The sequence below is a fragment of the Microtus pennsylvanicus genome, chromosome 1 (assembly GCF_037038515.1).
Source record: "Microtus pennsylvanicus isolate mMicPen1 chromosome 1, mMicPen1.hap1, whole genome shotgun sequence".
Taxonomy (NCBI): Eukaryota; Metazoa; Chordata; class Mammalia; order Rodentia; family Cricetidae; genus Microtus; species Microtus pennsylvanicus.
In genome coordinates, this window is record NC_134579.1 from 75,158,935 (window position 1) to 75,181,314 (window position 22,380).

Below are 22,380 nucleotides of genomic sequence, written 5' to 3' on the forward strand. Positions count from 1 at the left end.
AGCTCTTCTTGGAAGTTCTGGTAGAATTCTGCATTGAAACCATCTGGTCCTGGGCTTTTTTTGGAAGGTAGATTTTTGATAACGGTTTCTAGCTCTTCGCGACTAACAGGTCTATTTAGATCGTTCACCTGGTCTTGGTTTAGCTTTGGTATGTGGTACTTATCTAAAAAAATGTCCATTTCTTTTGTATTTTCTAGTTTTGTGGCATACAGGCTTTTGTAGTAAGATCTAATGAGTCTCTGAATTTCCTCTGTGTCTGTGGTTATGTCCCCCTTTTCATTTCTGATCTTATTTATTTGCGTGTTCTCTCTCTGTCGTTTAATTAATTTGGATAGGGGTTTGTCGATCTTGTTGATTTTCTCCAAGAACCAACTTTTTGTTTCATTGATTCTTTGGACTGTTTTCTGCGTTTCTATTTTGTTGATTTCCGCCCTCAGTTTGATTATTTCCAGTCTTCTACTCCTCCTGGGCGCATCTGCTTCTTTTTTTTCTAAAGCTTTCAGGTGTGCTGTTAAGTCTCCGATGTATGCTTTCTCTGTTTTCTTTAAGTGGGCACTTAGTGCTATGAACTTTCCTCTTAGCACTGCTTTCATGGTGTCCCATAGGTTTGAGTATGTTGTCCCTTTATTTTCATTAAATTCAAGGAAGACTTTAATTTCTTTCTTGATTTCTTCCTTGACCCAGGTGTGGTTCAGTAGTTGACTGTTCAGTTTCCATGAGTTTGTCGGCTTTCTGGAGGTAGGATTGTTGTTGAATTCTAACTTTAATCCGTGGTGATCTGATAAGACACAGGTGGACACTGATATTTTTTTGTATCTGTGGAGGTTTCCTTTGTTTCCGAGTATGTGGTCAATTTTCGAGAAGGTTCCATGGGCTGCAGAGAAGAAGGTATATTCTTTCCTATTTGGGTGGAATGTTCTATAGATGTCTGTTAAGTCCATTTGCTTCATTACCTCCAGTAGTTCTCTTACTTCTCTATTAGGTTTCTGTCTGATTGACCTGTCCATTGCTGAGAGAGGTGTATTGAAGTCTCCTACTACTAGTGTGTGTGGTTTGATGTCTGCCTTGAGTTTTAGTAATATTTCTTTTACATACGTGGGTGCTTTTATATTAGGGGCGTAAATATTCAGGATTGAGACTTCATCCTGACAAATTGTTCCTGTTATGAGTATAAAGTGTCCATCTCGATCTCTTCGGATTGATTTTAGTTTGAAGTCAGTTTTGTTAGAAATTAATATGGCCACACCTGCTTTTTTCTTAGGACCATTTGCTTGAAAGATCTTTTCCCAGCCCTTTACTCTGAGTAGATGCCTGTCTTTGTGGTTGAGATGTGTTTCTTGCAAACAGCAGAATGTTGGATCCTGTTTTCGTATCCAATCTCTTAGCCTGTGCCTTTTTATAGGTGAATTGAGACCATTAATATTAAGTGATATTAATGACCAGTGGTTGTTTACGCCAGATATTCTTATTGTTTTTGGAAGTAGAATTTGTGTGTCTCCCTTCTTTGAGTTGTGCTAGTGAAGGGTCGCTAGATGCCTGAGTTATTGTAAGCAGTGTTGGCAATGTTGGATTCCTTGGGTTGCGATTTTCCTTCTATTACTTTCTGTAGGGCTGGATTCGTGGCTACGTATTGTTTAAATTTGTTTTTATCCTGGAATGTCTTGATTTCTCCATTTATAGTGAACGAAAGCTTGGCTGGGTATAGTAGTCTGGGCTTGCATCCATGGTCTCTTAGCTTCTGCAGTACTTCTATCCAGGACCTTCTGGCTTTCATTGTTTCCATAGAGAAATCAGGTGTAAGTCTGATCGGTTTACCTTTATAAGTTACTTGGCCTTTTTCCTTTGCAGCTCTTAGTATCCTTTCTTTAACCTGTATATTTTGTGTTTTGATTATTATATGGCGAGGGGATGTTTTCCTTTGATCCAGTCTGTTTGGTGTTCTGTATGCTTCTTGAATATTCAAAGGAATATCTTTCTTTATGTTGGGAAAGTTTTCTTCCATAATTTTGTTCAAAATATTTTCTGGGCCTTTGAGCTGTGACTCTTCTCCTTCTTCTATTCCTATTATTCTTAGATTTGGTCTTTTTATTGTGTCCCATATTTCCTGAATGTTTTGTGATGAGAATTTGTTGGCTTTGCAGTTTTCTTTGATCAGAGCGTTTATTTTCTCTATGTTGTCCTCAGAATCTGAGATTCTCTCTTCTATTTCTTGTATTCTATTGATTATGCTTGTTTCTGTAGGCTCTGCTCGTTGACCTAGATTTTCCATATCCAGCTGGGCCTCAGTTTGTGTTTTCTTCCTTGCTTCCATTTCAGTTTTCAATTCTTGAACTGTTTCCATTACCTGTTTGATCGTTCTTTCTTGGTTTTCCAAGGTATTATGTACGTATTTACTCATTTCTTCAAATTTTTGGTTATACTTCTCATCCATTTCTATAAGGGCATTTTTCACATGTTGTTTAAGGGACTCTACAGCTTTCATAAAGTCAATTTTTTCCACTTCTTCTGTGTTATGGTGTTGGAGACCTTCTGTTGTAAGATCGTTGGGTTCTGGTGTTTTCATGTTGTTTTTCAGATTATTGGGTGAATTCTTTCCTTGGCGCCTGCCCATCTCCTCCTATCGATGCTATCTAAGGGGTCTTTTAAAACTGGTTCAGGTTCCCCTGCTGGCCAGGGGCTCCTCTTACAAAATGCCCTTGCTCTGTTTCCTGGATCCTGCTGGGGGCCAAGATCCCTCTCACCCCTCAGAAAGGTCTTCAGGAATAGGACCCGGCTCCTCCTTTGCCAGGGACCTCCCCAACCGAAGGCCTACCTCTTTGGTTTAATTGTAGTGGGGCGATCTGTTCTTGGTGTTGCGCGCGCGGTCCCTGCAGCCTGCTTCTCCTGCTGGGACGGTTCCCGCCGCCAGCAGCCTGTGTCCTCTGCTGCCGCTCTGGTCCCAGTGGGTCCCCGCTGGCTGCGCTGGGCGTCCTCCGGCCGCGTTCCGCCGCCCGGTGGTCCGGCCGCGTTCCGCCGCCCGGTGGTCCGGCCGCGTTGCGTTCCGCCGCCCGGTGGTCCGGCCGCGTTGCGTTCCGCCGCCCGGTGGTCCGGCCGCGTTGCGTTCCGCCGCCCGGTGGTCCGGCCGCGTTGCGTTCCGCCGCCCGGTGGTCCGGCCGCGTTGCGTTCCGCCGCCCGGTGGTCCGGCCGCGTTGCGTTCCGCCGCCCGGTGGTCCGGCCGCGTTGCGTTCCGCCGCCCGGTGGTCCGGCCGCGTTGCGTTCCGCCGCCCGGTGGTCCGGCCGCGTTGCGTTCCGCCGCCCGGTGGTCCGGCCGCGTTGCGTTCCGCCGCCCGGTGGTCCGGCCGCGTTGCGTTCCGCCGCCCGGTGGTCCGGCCGCGTTGCGTTCCGCCGCCCGGTGGTCCGGCCGCGTTGCGTTCCGCCGCCCGGTGGTCCGGCCGCGTTGCGTTCCGCCGCCCGGTGGTCCGGCCGCGTTGCGTTCCGCCGCCCGGTGGTCCGGCCGCGTTGCGTTCCGCCGCCCGGTGGTCCGGCCGCGTTGCGTTCCGCCGCCCGGTGGTCCGGCCCTAAAGTTATTTCTTTGCAGCCTCTGGGCAGGGGTATGAAATGTGTTTACTGATAGATCTTCCACAGGGAGAGCTGTGGTAGCCTCCCATCCTGATTTTGATATTCAGTCTGTTAATACTAACTCTGCTCAGGTGGCTGAATTGGTTGCTGTCCAGATGGCCCTAGAGAAATATGCTGATATTCCATTTAACCTTTTTACTGACAGTCAGTGTATAAGCAAAATTCTTGCACCATTGGAAACTGCAGCTTATATTGCCTCTGTATCTCGAGTCCAGATGCAGTTATTGGCTATTCAGACTTTGCTTTGGGCCTGATCTGTTCCCATTTACGTAGGGCATTTGCAGGCTCATACTGAACTCTCTGGTCCTTTGAGGGAAGGAAATGCATTGGCTGATCAGCTTACTCATCAAATTTATGTAGTGAGTCAGGAATCTTATAAAGCTGCAAAAAAAAGCTCATAATCATTTTCATATCAATGCTGGATCTTTAAGATTTCATTTTAAGATATCTCGAAAGTAAGCCACTGATATTGTTAAAAGATGCTCTCTGTGTACAGAACTTTTAACTGTTCCCCATTTGGGAGTTAATCCTCGTGGGCTTGCTCCTAATCATTTATGGCAAATGGATGTCACCCATGTTCCTTCTTTTGGCCACATGCAATATGTTCACTTAACCGTGGATACATATTCTCATCTCATTTTTGCCTCAGCTCATACAGGAGAAAGATTACGGGATGTTAGAAGTCATTGTCTCCAGGTTTTTGCCTACATGGGAGTTCCTAAAACTGTAAAAACTAATAATGGACCAGCCTATACTAGCAATGGCTTTGCTAAATTTTGCTCTGAGTTTTCAATTTCTCACAAAACGGGAATACCTTATAATCCTCAAGGACAAGCTATAGTGGAGTGCACACATCCTCAAATACGCTCAAAACCTATTTGCATAAAACAAAAAAGAGAGAATATGGTTCCACTCCCAGAGATCATTTGTCTTTTATTTTATACATTTTAAATTTTTTGACTGTTGATGCTCAATCTCATACCGCTGCTGACCGGCATTGGCAGCCAGATTCTTCCGGGATGCTTAATGTCAAATGGAAGAATCTAGCAGACGGCACCTGGTATGGTCCAGATCCTGTACTGGTGTGGGGAAGAGGGGCTGTTTGTGTTTTCCTGCAGGATGCTGACATCCAATATGGGTACCTGAGCGGCTGGTGCGTGCTGTGGATTTTCCTGTCCAGAAGCCTGAAGACAGGATAGAGCCAAGAGATCAAGGAGATTCTGGCTTGTACTGAAGAGTTGCAGGATTCCTGAGGAGCTGGCTGTGGTGGTCCGACTGCTAAGGATTCCTCTACCTCCATCCCATGATCATGCAGCCATTGCTGTGGATTTTTCATTAGTCAGTCAGTTGCTTCCTGCTAGCACAAAGGATACCTTCTAAAGGCAGTTTGCAAATACCTTTGCCATTCAAATTGAGCTAAATTTACAAATGAATATTTTGCTCTTGGTTGTGGTTAAAGACCATTGCTACATGTTACAGTAATAGGCTTATTGCTGTTATTCACGGACCCTGGGGTGTACAATTTACAAATTGGCTCTTGAGATTATTCTAGTTAGCTATACCAGGGTTCCTTTCACCAGCGCTGAGACCTTACTTAAAGGGCTCCATTTTGGGCAGAATTATTAAGGACTGAGCAGGCACAGTCTCCTTAAGGAATGCTTATATGTGCTGGAGCATCATGCCAGAGCCAAAGGCAAGCTCAGGTCAATGTTGCCACGTGGCTATTGCCCCAGAGAATCTTTCAGTACAAATCTGGTTGAACTCGGTGTTGGATGATTAGTGAGCCAATGATGGGAACAGTTTTGGGGGGGCTGCCCTAACCTAAGACAGGAAAGGTGTTTTGTCCTGGATGCTTTCCCATGACAGGTAAGGGGTATTGCCTGATGTCCAATGCCACCCAAGACAGGCCTAGTCATAATTTTATATTAAAGGTGGACCTGTAGGGCCTGGGTCTGCCCTTGTTCCTGGGGTGCATTTGCGAGGACAGTTTCTGGTCAGCTAACTAAGCATCCTGTTTGTTTCTGTGCTCTCCCTGCCCCACCTGGTGATTAGCTGTAGGGCATTGACTCCTTTGTTAATATGGTAATTTCCCACTTGCCTGGGCAGAGGTCCTTGTGCAGCAGTTAGGTACTTAAGGACTTCCCCAAATATGAATAAACTGGCATTCCTCTGATCTTCTTTCAAATGACTCTGGTTTTATTGTGTGTTCTTTCAATCTCCAGGCCCTTGCCCAACTCGCATAGGGTACAGTGGCGCGCTAACTGTACCAAGGGCGTAACACAAAATTGGGTGTTACAGTGTATCAGTATACAAGAATCTAAACCAATGTAAATTGCCTATATATAATAGTTCACAAGTTTTCCCTCCCTTATTCACTATCATTATTAGTGTGAATAAGCTCACACTAATCTTTTATCCCATTCAATTTCCTTTTTTTTCCAATGAGATTACTGAGTTTACATAATTTTCTCCAAACCCCAACCTTATAACAATTATAATCAACCTCTGAATGATGTCTCTAAACCTAGGACACATTTTGTTGGGAGAGGGGACGTTGTCTTCTAGAATTGCCCACTGTTATGGGGGCAATGTTATTTCTATGGTATCTTGTGAAAGTAAAGTGATGCTTAAGTTCCAAGATTACTACCTGGTATAATTGCAAATAGTCTCTGAGTATTCGTTAGGGTTTTCTGAGGTTCCAATTTGGAGTTTTGGCCAGAAGATTGTAAAAAGAAGTACACCATTTTAGCTACCCAATTGGGAACCATCTAGAGCAGCTAGTACCCAAAAACAGGTCTTATAGTAGCACTATCAGCATCATGACATCATATCAACCAGGTGGAGTTGTTGTGGCCCCATCATCTTCTGAAAAACTTCAAAGATTATTACAGGAAAATTCATTGTGAAAAATTTGAACATTATTTATACAAACATATATTAAATGAAACATATGATAAAAATATGTATAAAGAAAAGTAAAATTTTTCTAAATACTTTTTTCTTTATGTCCTATACCATGGCTCCTGACATGAAACAGAAACTCTGAATTTTTATTTTGACAACATGCTTAGATTTAGAGAAGGACAGAGCCAGTCGTTGTCCAACACCAAAGTGAAATCTATATATTCATATATGTTTCAATCACCTGTCCTTATAAGTCATATTTTTTTCTAATGATCCTTATTAGATAGTTATTTTTTCTCTGTCAACATTGAAACATCCAGGGTCTCTTGAGTTTTTTAAGAGGTGTATTTTCCGGTAATAATGAGAACAAAACCCTGCCCCAAACCTATAGGGTTTCCTTTCCACGTATATGGTTGTCACCTCTGTGGATGACCTGTCATTTCTCTTTCTCAAGAGATTTCTCTTTTTCAAACTGAATTTTTATTAATTTTGATGGTATCCATGACATATTTTTCTCCTGTTGAAACAATAGCAACAATCTATTTGCCAATGCAGCACATCTCCTGGCCTCCATAGTGAGGTTGACACATCCTTGAAATATACTGGATGATTAAATTCAGAAGAGTTTTCTATTATCAAATGTCTCTCTGCTACTGTTGTTCTTTTCTCATTAGCATTAAGAAAATTCAAGGTCAATAAAGCATTATATAATCTCTTCTGGAGGTATTTTCCACCACTTTTTGTTTGTTTAACATATCTTTTATAGTTCAATTTGATCTTTCTATAACTGCCTGACGTGTAGGATTGTGTGGTATGCCTGTAAAATGTTTTATATTATAACAAGCAAAAAACTGTTTCATTTTCTTAGAAACATATGCTGAACAATTATCTGTCTTTTTTTGTGCAGGTATACCCATGATGGCCATAACTTCTAATAAAGGTGTGATTACTGAATCAGCCTTTTCTAAACTCAAAGCATTTGCCCATTGAAAATCTGAATAAGTGTCAATGGTATAATGTACATATTTTAATTTTCCAAATTCTGCAAAGTGGAACACATCCATCTGTCAGATTTCATTCCTTTGAGTACCCTTTATATTACTCCCTGCCAGTAGTGGTGTTTGGTTATAGAAAGAACAAGTACAGTTTTCTTTATAATCTCCTTAGCTTTTTGCCATGTAATAGAAAACTTGATATCTCCTATGAAATTCTGAGGCCTTCAATACATTTCCAATCAATAATCAATGAATTTCTGTATCACCTGTGCTAATAGACCTGGCAGACATCTATGGGATTGGATGTGTGTTATGTATATGGTACAGAGCCTATTCCTGATTATATATTGCCCCTGGATAAATAATGAAGTCAATTATGTATCATCTGGTATAAATTCAGCAGTTTCAATGTGCAAGGCAACTCTTTCTGCATATTGTGAATCAGTAACTATTCACAATAAAGAACAGAGGTTCTTTAAAATCCCTTAGTACCATGAAAATAGCATATAAGTCTGCCTTTTTCATAGCATTATTAGGGCTCCATTCCAGCTTACTTAAATCTTTCGATTTGTGACCTGTCTTTTCTGATCTGTTTGCATCAGTAAAGTCCTCCATAGTGACTGTGAATGATTGGACCACTTTTGGCTTTCTGGCCTGTGAGAGATTGCCCCCACCCAAGAAGTTTCCAGATAGTATCAGGTTGTCTTGTCTGCCTTTTGTTGATCTGCATTCATTGGTCCAAAGCTGGCCTTTGCTATGCATTCTACATATACCTGAATGCTGAGTCCTTTATTCATGCCATTCCAAGAGGAGATGTTATTCCTAGAAAACCCTTGCATACACTCCCTTCTCATGTGTCCTATTCTTTCTTTATTGAGCTCTACATTTTTCTCTGTTCCCCTCATCATCATTTGGATAGTGTGCAGATTGCCATCCTGGAGAGATACTGTATCTGCTAACCTATCATTAATTTTAAGAAATTTTGATTGTCAAATTCAACAGTAAGTATTCTTTAAGATAATGTAAGTACCCTAAACATGGATTCAATTTTGTATGTCAAATAAATGTTATCCTTTTCAAAGCTATTTTTTCAGGTAACTTTTGACTTTCGATGGTATTAATCCTGTCAGCTCGCTGTTTATTATTAGTCTGTAAAGACCATAGCATTTCTAAAAGTGCCTCGTTCTTGGCTCTGTTATCAAACCATTTTCTTAAATAATATGAAAAAAACTGAGTCGCAATGTCCAAGAAATGGATGTATCACAACAGCCATATAAGCCTTGCAGATTACAATCTATAGTATTAGCAAAAAAAATACTAAAAGCTTTAGTGGTAATTTTTTCTTCCATTACATAACTTTCAAATTGATTAATTTATTAATTACCTGTTATGAGGTCCAGTATATTGTTTTATGTGTGATAATCTTTATTGTCCAGCAGGTATAATGGCTGTAGAGTCGCAACAAGAAGCAATGCAACCTGTAGGAATATGAACAGTCCTGAGCCGCTTTAGTTTCTCACCATGGTACTGGTTAAATACTGAGAAATATGTTTTTCTTGACAAGTTAAAAGTAACTAAATCAATTCTGTACATGGAGCAAGCAGCCCATAACTCACTGGCAGGGAACACAAACCAGAAACTGCACAAGTCGCCATGAAGCAAGGAATGCAGCAGTGGTGGAGGGGATGTTCATTAACTCCAAAATTTCCAAGTTGCCACACACAGTTAGCTCCACTGTATTTGGGGTTTTAAATAAGCCAAGCAGGTGGGGTTGGGAGACTTTCTGGGCTATGGACTGTTTAGAACTCTAAGCTGGTCCACTCAGTAGGTGTGGAGTCCGGATCCATGTTGGCACCAGATGAAGAAGGGCATTAAAAAGAAATCCCACACTAGCTCAGAATTGAGTATAACAAAGGGTTATTTATTTAGGGGTAGACTCACAGATCACAATCCTCTGCATGAGCTGGGAACAGGAACTGAATCATGCCACCAGAAGAGAGGATAGACCAGTGCTTTATATTGACATATATGGTAACATAGAATGAGAGGACATACCCAAGTAGGTGGGTAACTTAAAGGCTACTGGCTATAGGAATACCTACAGCATCAGTCCAACACATTACAGCCTAGATCTGGTCTTTTAAACTAGATGTGGTAAGAAAAGTGATTTGGTGAGCATGGTCATCCAAAAATAATATTTCCAGAAAGATGCATTTGTATGCTTTTCCCCATAGACTTGGAATCTCACAAGAATTTAGAGAGAACAAAAAAAAAAACAAATTTTGAGCATCTGGTAAAAATTTAAGAATTTTTTTTTAGAATTTCATTACAAGCTCATTGGTTTTAGGTAGGTTTCAGGTTGAGTTTGGTTAAGAAAGAGAAGACCTGGAAGTGATATGTTGAGTAAGACAGAAAAGAGGACATTATGCTAGCAATAAAATATTTGGTAATGGAAAGAAAACAGATGGCTTCTGGTCATTCTCAAGGGTGTGTGTGATAATGAGCTAATGCCTTTTCTTTAATGCTTCATGGATATATGCTATTATAGTGCACACAGATTGCTAACTTCACTTTGGTGCAGTCTGTCCCTCCTCTGTGTTATATATTCCCTAGCTTCAGTTCTTGGTGATTACCTAGAAAACTTATTGCATGACATGAGATACAGCCAAAAATCCCGATATAGAAAGGTCACATGTAAGAAATTTGCAGAGACTAAACCATATAGCAGTAATTTTATCCTTCCTTTAAAATATTTGGGAAGGCGGACTAAGTAAAGAGGACTGTCAGAAGCAATATGGAAAGTTTGTGAACATTTGAGGACAATGCTCAGCCATTGTGGCTGTTTCAAATATTTTGTAATGTGTCTAGGGGCCCTACCACACTACTTCATAAATGTCTTTACATTGTACTTCTTAGTGGTTTGCTGGAGTGAAAAAGACAGGGCATGAGAGAATAAAGCATTTTTTACAATGAATAGACATTTCTGTCAACTTTGGTGAGTAACAGTGAGAGCTTTAAACCCAGTTCTCTAACTTTATATAAGAATGTTCACACCTCCTCAGCTCTGTACACATGAGAGTTGATTTTCCAAAGGTATTAAATTTACACAGGAGTGAAGTCAGTACAATCCTTGCCTTTCTTCTCTTTCCTAAGGTGCTCAGGAGCTAGAACTATGATCTATGCCCTTGAGTACCAAGAAGAAAATATACAAAGAGTGTGAACTTTAGATGTAAGAACTTTAGATCATCCTTTTCAAAACCATAGGCTAGCCTTGGTAGCAAAAGAGGAAAACAGTTCTTGTCCTGCTTCCTCATTTTATCTGGGTCACTGTGTTCACCCACCGGTATAATCTGCACCACAGAAATAGTCTGCTTCATCTTCAGGCTGAATGTTGGAGATGCTTAAGTAGCGATGAGCTCCAGAGCCGGAACCTGAGAAGCGATCAGGGATCCCATCTTCCTTATCGTAGTTTCCATTACTACCAAGCCACATCAGATACTTAGGAGCCTTGTCTGGCTGTTGCTGGTACCATGCAATGTAGGAGGTGCTGTACTCACTACTCAAGGTGCAGGTGAGTTTGACTGAGGCTCCCAGGGAGGCTGAGGCTGTGGGTGACTGAGTCAGCACAGGTTGCGAAAAAGACCCTGTAAATAGAGAAACACATTATCACCTTGGAAGTGAGAAAAGAGAAGAATTTACCTGGAAGTCAGATGGATTCCCTGAACTGGCACCAGGGTCTAGATGACTCTCCTAACCTGTGCAGTGAAGGAGGAAGTAGAAGAGAGGAATCCAGGCCATGGTGCAGACACCGCTGAGCTCTGCTGAGACAGACATGGTGTGGGTCTCTCTTATCCTTTAACATTTCTCAGAGATCTGACCAGGCCCTTCTTGCAAATATGCAAATTTTCATGCTCAAGAAAATTCTTTCTTAGGTGTTTGTGCCATCAAAAGTCTGTCACTTCCTTCCTGAGGTTGCCCAAGAGATCACAGTAGCCCCAGGTGCTGGCCATATTGGATCATAAATAATCACAAAGAGATAGATGCTCATATCTCAGCTACATTCTCCAGATCCTTCAGTGAAACCTGTGGAACCCACTGCTCAGGTTTAGGTCTGCCATATTTGTCACCACTATACTTCCTTAAGGCTTTGACTACTAAACACTTTCTGATCAAGTTCAGGAGTTACCTTCTCTGGGGCTGACTTTTACATCTTCTCTTTAGTTTTCTCTCCAGTGGAAACACTATGTATATCAGTGTTCATACACTATGGGTTATGACCACCACAAGACAGAGGACATATATCAGCTATCCTGTTGATTAAATATTACATTATGATATTTAACAGTAGAAAAATTACACTTATGAGATAGCAATAAATAATTTTCTGTTTGGGTGACAACACAAAGAGGAAATTATATAGGCCTCAATGTATTAGAAAGTGTGAGAACGAAAGTTGTAGACATTAATATATAAAGTTCTCTTTATTCATGGCCTTTCCTACTTGTAGAAAGGAGGCAAGCAGGCAGGCCTGCTTTTCATCCTATCCAGCTCCCGCACAGCTAGCTTAGCCCCAGAATAATTACACCAAAACTGTATTCATTTAAACACTGCTTGGCCCATTAGTTCTAGCCTCTTATTGGCTAACTCTCACATCTTGATTAACCTATTTCTATTAATGTGTGTAGCACCACGAGTTGGTGGCTTCCTGGGAAAGATTCTAGCATACATTCATCTCAAGTCAGAGAACCATAGCGACTAACTCACTTCCCTTCTTCCTCCCAGCATTCTGTTCTGTCTTCCCTGCCTACCTATGTTCTGACCTATCAGGCCAAGTAGTATTCTTTATTAATTAACCAATGAAACAACAGATAGATAGAAGACCCTCCTATATCACCTACTTATGATGAGGGCAGGGAAATATACTCCATGAGCCCCTTCTTAGAATGTTCAAGAATCTAGACTTAATCTCTCTGCTTGGTTCCTAAGCAGATTGACCCATAGAGACATTCTGATGAATATTAGTATTTAGGATGATAAATATCATACTGCATGACTCTTTTGACGCATTATAAATTAAAAAAATTGAAAATCACGTGGAAATACAAAAAATTATAAAGAAAATAGTTGGGGAAAAAACAAAGTGGGCTGTGTTTGTCCTTAAGAAAGGATTAGATAGTATTGATAAAGAATGATTGTGTGTCATGGTTTCCAAAGCACTCATGGAAACTGCCTACTACTTATCTAATATCACAATATAATATTTAAATGGAAGGGCTTTAGAGCATGGATGATCAGAAAAGGGAATTGCTCTAAATTGGAGGCAAAAATTAATGAATTATGATAGAATAAATATCCTGGGTGATTGGGGAGAAGCAAGAAGAATGTCAGGAACATGTGGGTTTGTTCAGGTATGTTTTAACTCATACACGGTTAAAGTAACTATGTACCTTAGTTGTCTCTGTCCTATACATATCCAATAGGCTCAGGGAATATGCAGGAGAGGAGGTGTGTGCATAGACCTTAACATCCAGATATGTTGGTTGACTCCAAGGAAACAGCATCTTCCAGACACAACAGGACTAATTCACAAGTCATAGAAACGATGAAAGCAAGCATGTAAGCCCAGTACAGGTTAAAATCAGAGAAAATGCCAGATCCAAGAAATAGAAGTAAACAAACAGTCATAAGGTTAGCCGGAATTCATTTGTAACCAATGACTTGGAAAAGGGAAAATCAGTTATCTCCAGTGAAATGTCATTGAAATATCAAACACACTCCAGGACAGGCTTCATAGTTAGGGGTAGTTAGTCAATAGTAAAGTGACTCTATGGTGTGTGTGAGTGTGTGTGTGTGTGTGTGTGTGTGTGTGTGTACAGCTTTTATTTTGTTTTATTTTGTCTGATTGATTTTCCCATTTTACTTCGTCCATTCTTTTTGTTTGATTTTTCCTATTGTTGCTGTTGTTTCGTTTTTTGGTGATTTTTCTGTTTTGCTTTGTTCTGTTTTTCTTGAAAGAGAAAGAGCATGAAGTTAGATGGGAGAAAGCTGGAATAAACTGGAAAGAGTTGGGGGAAGAAAAACAATATGATCAAATATATTGTTTGAAAAATTTAAAAAGTAAAATAATCTGAATACAAAATAACCTGAAAACAATAGGAAGAAATAAATAAATAAATAAAAGACACACACACACACACACACACACACACACAGAGAGAGAGAGAGAGAGAGAGAGAGAGAGAGAGAGAGAGAGAATGAAAGGAGGAAGTGAGGGAGGAAAGGAGAGAAGGAGGGAGAAAGGGAGAAAGGAAGGAAACAAAGAAAGAAGCTAGGGTTCTGTTATCTCTGGTTGAATACATGCACAGAATTATGTACATTGTATCCTACTTAGAACTTTTGAAACAGCAGGATGCTTGAGTATTTGAGACTACTTCTGAAGCCTCCCATAGGGAGTTGATTCCTGGAATTACCATTGTGAATGGAATGAGTCACCTTACAAAAGTTGTTGTATAGATGTGGTCTTTACACACAGAGCCACACACACATTAAAAAATTAAGTAAATATGAAGCTATGTTAATAAATAAATTATTTTTAAATCTTTTGATGCTTTCATGACTATTTTGCTACTCTTTTCTGCCTGCCTGGGGTTTTGATTTTATATTAGGCACTTCTTTGGTATTACTGACATTCAAATATTGATGTGAGCTACTTGGGAAGGAGGACTCCACAAGTGAAGGATGCTAGACCCCAACTCAGATATACAAATGCACAATCCATGTGGATCTTGAGTTTTAGAAAGTACTGACTAACACAGGCTACAAACTATTGTGGTTCAGGTTACAAACTTTTCCTTTTTCTTCTCTATATTATTTCTTGCCATCATGTATAACAAAAGAATTTCCTGATTTGAAATCTGTGCATTATATGACAGGATTAGCTAGCTTAAGGATTCCCAATGAAAATGACAGGCATGTCCTTCAGTGTCATGTTCACAAAATGTTCAAAATTGAGTTTCTAATAACAAGGTAGTACTTGTGTGATCTCACTCTCACAGGTGGATGCCACTGAAGAAAAGGCATCTTCTAGAAGCTGCACTACTGTGTCTTTATTACAGTACTAAATATTGAAAGAAGTGACATACATTTATGATTTAAGACTGAAAATTGGTTAATATTAGAATTTAGTTGCAATCATAAAGCAAGAAATATGAGTCAATTGTCAATATCTTTAAGGAAAATGGGAGTGAAGTTTAGAGAAATGTGCACAAATTCAGAAATACTTCACAAATTATTGTCTAGTTTGTTATTTCCTTGAGATGGCAGCAACAGCATAACAACCTATAAAGACAGGGTTAATATAAGTGACTTGTATTATAACATACTGAAATCTGGAGGAGAGATGTGCAAATGGACACAATGCGCTAAGCACCCTATGGCACCTCTTCCTTCCCCCCTTGTCCCTGTTGTTTGTCAACAATCTTAGGTTATCATTGGTCAGCAGCTACAAATCCTTATATGCACATCCATATTCATGTCAATCCAACACGACCTCCATATGTTCTCAGAGCCATCCTATAAAGACCTAGAGGATTCAACATGCTTCTCCATGAGTTATTCTGACTTAACACATCTGCAATAGTACTCACAATCTTAGAATGTGATTATACACAGTGGTACTCTGGTTTATCACACCATCATATCATCCCTAAGAGGAAATGTGTTAATCTAATGTCAGAAAAGAAATTATTGTACATAAATATTCCTTAAATAAACATAATTATATATTATATAATATAATAAAATATATTAATTATATGTGTACTCTGTAGTATGTTGATAATATACTATATTTATATATAAAATAGCATATATTAATACAATAATTATGTTATATAATATGTCAATTATTTCTTACTTTTTTATTTATTTTTATTGAGCTCTACATTTTTCTCTGCTCCCCTCCCTGCTTCTCCCTTTCCCATTCTATTCTCCCCCAAGATCCTCATACTCCCAATTTACTCAGAAAATCTTGTCTTTTTCTACTTTCTACTTCCCTTGTAGATTAGATCTATGTAAGTCTCTCTTGGTGTCCTAAGTGATGTCTAAGTTCTCTGAGATTGTGCTTTGTAGGCTGGTTTTCTTTGTTTTATGTTAAAAACCACCTGTGAGTGAGTACATGTAATAATTGTCTTTCTGTGTCTGGGTTACCTCATTCAAAATGATGTTTTCTAGCTCCATCCATTTTCCTGCAAAATTCAAGATGCCATTGTTTTTTTCTGTTGTATAGCACTCCATTATGTAAATGTACCAAATTTTCCTCATCCATTCTTTGGTTGAGGGGCATTTAGGTTGTTTCCAGGTTCTGGCTATGACAAACAAAGCTTTTGTGAACATAGTGGAACACATATCCTTGTGACACTAATATGTCAATTATAAAAGTATATGTTATTGTCATATGATATATGTTACTATAGTGTCATTATATAGTAATATTATAATATATAATTTCATAGCTGTTAGAAACTATACAATGAATTTTATTTTTTTCAAGTGAAAGAATTTATATCAATAGTTATAAAATATGAATGGACTGTTATTCCACTTTGATCTAGTTACAGAAAGAATATTCCAGAGAATGCTTCTTGTTGGAGACTTATGTACTCATACAAGCAAACAAATCTATGGGAGGATTTAAATATTTTACTTCTCATTTTATGTTTTTATTGTCTATCACAACAGTTGACAAATACTTCCACTTCTTATTCTAGTTAGAACACAAATGAAGGAAGATACTTCCCTTCACCTTCTTGTTATGTGGAGATTTAAATTATGATGGCAACAGTGCCTGGTCATGGAATCCCACTATCACAGAAAAGAGCTTATACTCAGGCTCAGGCAAATGTGCATTTGTCTTGCTTGACCATCTGGGTCTCACTGTGCTGAGCCCCACTGTCGTGTAGCGTGCAGTAGCAATCAGCACTGACTTCAGACTTGTAACCTGAAAGCCCAGAACAAGATGCAATTTATTGTAAAAAGTGACAGGAGAGTGTGAGCGCCTGCTAACTGTTAGGTGAATCAGAACCTAGAGGCTTGGCCAGGCTACTCCTGGAAGCAGTGTGGAAAGAGACAAACAGTAGCTACTAGAGACCCTCATTCCTCAGCATCAGTTCAGCTTGTGGAGGAGACCCTGAAAGAAATAGCTGTTACATTTAAGAATGAAGCAAAGAATGAAAGAGTCATTACAAAGACAGGTCTTTTTAATCTCCATGAAAAATTGACAGAGTTGGAGGAAAGACAGAGGGATGAGTCAGGTGTCCAGGTCCTGCTTTAAATCTCAAGAGATCCCAGGATCCAAAGATTGCTGCTGGCCTGTGGGGTTTTTTGGGTATTTGGAAAATGGTGACTTGCTGCAGTATGAGACTTTTACTATCACCATCACCACTAAATTGCATCTTTTCAGTCCAGGGCACAATTCTACACCCAGGGAGGGTGTAGCAGCTCTGGGGAGACATCTGCTGTGCTGTAACCTCTAATTCTGGGTGTGAAATTGTCGCAGGATATTAAATTTAAGTTAGTAGTCAGTTTCAGTACTTGTCCCTTTCTGAGAAATACACAGTGCCTCCTGCTGGACTGTGGATACTTACTTCCAGTAGTAAGTAGAAATAAGTAAATATTAGTAAATAAAATAAATTTCACGTAATTCATTTTCATTCCCAGATTATAGATTCCTGAAAAAAATTTTCAGATGGTTTTGGTCTTTTGATCTATTTTGATTATAAATTATGTGTGCATGTGAAAGACACACAACAGAGGCCAGGGCTGTTGGATTCACAGGAGCTGAAACTGAAGGCAGTGATAACCCACCCTACATTAATCCACGCGATGAATTTGAATCTACTCTAAGATTAGTCTGTGTTCTTAAACACTGAACCTTCTCTCCAACCACCCAAAATACTTTAAAATTATACAACTCTCCCAAAACAATACTACTTACAAGTAGTTTGAATTCATAAACTCTGCTATATCTATAAATCTTCTGTAGTGTGTAAATATATTGTACCAGCATAGTAACAAATCTTTGCTTCATTCTGATATGTATTTTTATAAAGTCTAGAACTACTTTAATTGGTAAATTAATTACTTTATTATAACTTTTAATTAGCTATTCTCTATTATTTGTTTCTGAAAAGTTCGTGGAGGAAAGTTACAAATCACCAACATTTATGAAATGAATGAAGAGTACAGTTAGTCCTCTAGAACAGGCTCCTGCCTGGGAAAGACAAAGGATGGTGGGGGATTAAAAGACAGAGCAGCAGTCATGTCACATCTGCTGCAGGCTGGAAGGTCTTTACAATGTGACCTTTGCTCTTGCAAAATATCACCCAGGACATTCTTGTAGAATTACAAAAAAGTTTGCACATATCAGGACCCTTTCTCAGTAGGGATTGGGATACCTTTTGGTGTTGCAAAGCAATTTGTTAATGAAAGTGAGTTGCCATTTGTTAACAAGCTAATGAAACTCCCACGTGGAAGAGGGAGCAGAGACAGGGTAATTTTACATTATAAACCTAGGTCAATCCCAATGAAAGTAAAGGTATATTGATGTAACTCTTTTGGTAACTTATACATTTTAATTGGTAGTATCTCTATAACATTACCATTTGTAGAAGAAGGAACATTGTACATGTAGATCTGGAAATAATATAAACTATATCGATGGAGAACATTTGGGGAAGTCTTTGGTGCATCCCTCTCCACTCATATGCTCTCTCTGGGAGGAGCAATGTATAGAAATCAATGCATTCTAATCCTGTGATTCCTTCGTGAAAAACAGCCATGACCTGCTCTATATGAATTGTACTTTTATTCACATTCTTTCCTTATCCTGAAAATGACTAGAGTGGAGAAAGCTGGAACTGAACAGAAAGTTAATACATTCAATTTGCACAGGCAAACACAGTGGAAGACAGTTTCCATGAAATACTTCAGAAATGTCCCTTCTCTAAGGAGAATGTGTTCAATATCTTTTGATGATACCATGATGACTGCAATACATCAGCCTCAGAGAAACAGAGCAGAATGTTTCAGGCCTAAGGACAGTGTCCTGTGAGATCTCAAATAAACATCTAAAATCATTAGGAGTTTTGGGCAAGTCATATCACTTAGTGTACCTTATTCATAATCATAAACACTGCTATTTTCATTTTTATAAAATCAATTATATTCTTTTCAAAATTCAATAATTTTTCTACTTTTGAAAATAAAGGCTGCTGCTATTTTTCCTACTTTTTAAATATTTAAATGGTCTCTTTTATCCCTGGGCTACATGAGGACATTTCCAGAAGAGCATATTATGTATACTGAGTGTGTTCCAATCAACAGTTCCCTGCTTTCCTCTCAAATGTAGTGTTCCAACACATTTTGTTAATCCACACTGATGGGTGCATAAATGAAAAGGCAGTCTCAGAGAAGAGAAGGCAAAACCAGACTTGATCATGACTGTTTCTCAGGTCCTCACAGAAAAGGTGAAAAGTATATGGTCAAACAGTCTTTTGGAATGCAAATCCATGGGATCTCTATTAAAGCCAAAATTCTGGAGACATAGTTGTGAGGGAATGAAGTTAATTTATTCATGGATCTACAATCAAAGGCAATGTTGGAGGATATCTCTTTTGTACCATTAAATATTATATTTCAGAAATTCCTGTGTAGGAAGACATTGGGAAGAGAGAAAATAAGATCCATAGGAAGTGGACAGTAAGGAAGTGTGCTGTGTACCATATTTGTTAATCAAGGCTTCTATCTCTATATTTATGCTCTGGTTTTAAGGCGCAATTGTTCTTGAGTTCCTTGTTCATGTTCCTGTATGTCTTTATATGAATATACTAGTACTTTCCTTCAAAGTAAGACTGAAAGACATGTCTGTTTTTTGTGACAGTAGGGAATGTATTACATGACATTTGCTCTATGTCTCAAGGTAGAATAGGTCTTCGCAGTTGGTTTGGCAGGAGAGAGTGAAGTAATTCTTCCTTCTTGAGTTGTCTTTGCAGCTCTAACTGCACACTTGTTAGCCTGCAGAAACATTTCTTATAATTCACAAGATCCCTTATAGTATTTTTCAAGGGAAACCCAGAAAAGAGAGAGGAAATATGAGTGTGAATATAATCAGAGTAGATGTAAAGTATCTAAGAAAAAAATTAATCAAATAACAAAATGCACTATGTTCACAAGAATATATCCTTATAAATCGGCTAAATTTTAGGAACAAAATTTTTTTATCTGATGGAATTTGAAGGTCACCACATCTTCTGCTTGGTAGAGTTTGAGGAACGATACTCAGCAGTTCACATTACACATGCAGGCTCGTTCATTTTGTATTAGAAAACAAAGATCTTAGCAACGGTTAGAAAAACAACTTTGCAAGTTGAACTAGGAAATGATTTGCCACTGTCACAGGAGACAAAGGAGTTTTTGTCTTACTTCCTCATCTGCACGTGTTACTGTGAGCACTACTTGTACTATCCCAACTCTGACAGTAGTAGTCAGCTTCATCTTCAGCCTGGATATTGCTGATGGTCAGGGTCGCCTTGTTCCCTGAGTTGGAGCCAGAAAATTGGTCTGGGATGCCATCGGGTCGTTTATTATCTTCATATATGACCAGCACAGGGGAATGGTCTTCCTTCTGCTGGTACCAGTGAACATATTTATCTGAGAGTTTATCTCCAGAGCAGGTTATAGTGGCCGTTTGACCTAAGGCCACTGATAGTGAAGAAGGTTGAGTCAGTACATAGGAGGCCATGGAACCTGCAAGAGAAAAGAGAAAGATGCTGAGTATATTGAACAATGTCCCTTCCAGGTCCAAGTCAACACTCTACTGGAACAGAACTCAGGATTCAAAGCCAAGCAACAGTATCCTGTGCAGATTGAAATAGCAAACTGAGTCTTTAGTATGTCACCTGTGTAGAAAGAGATGAAGGGGAACAGGAGAGAGAGCCAGGCCATGGTAGATATGCCACAGAGTTATAGATCTTGGAAGTCTCAGTATAGCCAGGCTACAAGGGCTTTTATTCTCTTTTAAGCTTGTTGGAGTTAGTGACTATTTGGTGGCTATGCAAATTTGCTCACTGCCTGGAAGGGGTTCTCCAATGAGATGTCTATGTAGAAAATATTTCAAAACGGCAATGCGGATTTTTTTTTAATTGGGAAATGGAAAAAAAGTTTCCCCCTCCTCCCAGTCTCCCATTTCCCTCCCCCTCCTCCCACCCTTCTCTCCCTCCCACCACTCTTCTCCCCCTCCCTCTCCAGTCCAAAGAGCAGTCAGGGTTCCCTGCCCTGTGAAAAGTCCAAGGTCTTGCCCCCTCAGTCCATGTCTAGGAAGGTGAACATCCAAACTGGCTAGGCTCCCACAAAGCCAGAATATGAAGTAGGATCAAAACCCCGTGCCATTGTCCTTGGCTTCTCATCAGCCCTTATTGTTCACCATGTTCAGAGAGTCTGGTTTTATCTCATGATTTTTCAGTCATAGACCAGCTGGCCTTGGTAAGCTCCCAATAGATCAGCCCCACTGTCTCAGTGGGTGGGTGCACCCCTCGTGGTCCTGACTTCCTTGCTAATCTTCTCCCTCCTTCCGCTCCTCATTGGGACCTTGGGAGCTCAGTCCAGTGCTCCAGTGTGGGCCTCTGTCTCTGTCTCCATCCATCACCAGATGAAGGTTCTATGGTGATATGCAAGATATTCGTCAGTATTGCTATAGGATAGGGTCATTTCAGGTTCCCTATCCTCAGCTGCCCAAGGAATTAACTGGGGACATCGCCTTGGGCTCCTGGGAGCCACTCTAGGTTCAAGTCTCTTGCCAACCCTAAGATGGCTCCCTTAACTAAGAATTGTGCTTCCGTGCTCCCCTATCCAGCCTTCCTTTATCCCAATCATTCTGTTTCTTAGGAAATTGGGGATCAACCTACCCCTGGACCCAGCAATACCACTCTTAGGAATATACTCAAGAGATGCCCAATCATATGACAAAAGCATTTGTTCAACTATGTTCATAGCAGTATTATTTGTAACAGCCAGAACTTGGAAACAACCTATATGTCCCTCAATGGAAGAATGGATGAAGAAAGTGTGGAATATATACACATTAGAGTACTACGCTGCGGTAAAAAACAATGACTTATCGAATTTTGCATGCAAATGGATGGAAATAGAAAACACTATCCTGAGTGAGGTAACCCAGACCCAAAAAGATGAACATGGGATGTACTCACTCATAATTGGTTTCTAGCCATATATAAGGTCACAGAGTCTAAAATTGGTGAACCTAAAGAAGCCAAATAAGAAGTTGAACCCAAGGAAAAACATATAGTTATGCTCTTGTCTATGGGAAGTAGACAAAATTGCTGGGGAGAAAAGTGGGATCATGGGGGTGGGGTAGGTTGGGGGTAAGGAGAGATGGGGAGAGAAAAGTGAGAAGGGGAGGATGCGGGGAACTTGGGGAAACAGAATGATTGGGATAATGCAATGTGGAAATTAATGAGGAAGAGTAGAACCCAACTCGTTCAAGTGATCATATGCTGAGAATTCCCCCTAAGCTTCTCTATTCTCTGACAACAACAACCCTACAGGAATTTACCCATGATAGTCTCCTAACTCAGATAAGTCAGGTCTAACAATGTTGCACACCTTCCATTATCTTCTCTGGGGTGTGTTCTTTGTCTTGTTGAGAAACCACTACTTGCATCTAACTCAGCGAAAACTGTAGTATGGCTGGTCACATTTATTTGCCTTCCTCTCTCTGGATTAATGAGCTATATTTGTGGTTGAGTCTTGTTATTCCAGTAAAATGTAGCCCTGTACTATAAGAATT

At 39.8% G+C, this 22,380-nt stretch overlaps 1 gene segment (V, D, J or C); it reads right to left on the minus strand.

Annotated features, from left to right (window-relative positions):
- The window catches only part of LOC142847912 (immunoglobulin lambda variable 4-69-like), a 29,131-nt gene extending 17,775 nt beyond the window's left edge, over positions 1-11,356 (minus strand). The window contains 3 exon segments of the V gene segment in view: positions 8,902-8,995; positions 10,859-11,161; positions 11,273-11,356. Coding sequence covers positions 8,943-8,995; positions 10,859-11,161; positions 11,273-11,351 — 435 coding nt within the window.
- Positions 11,357-22,380: the final 11,024 nt, after the last annotated feature.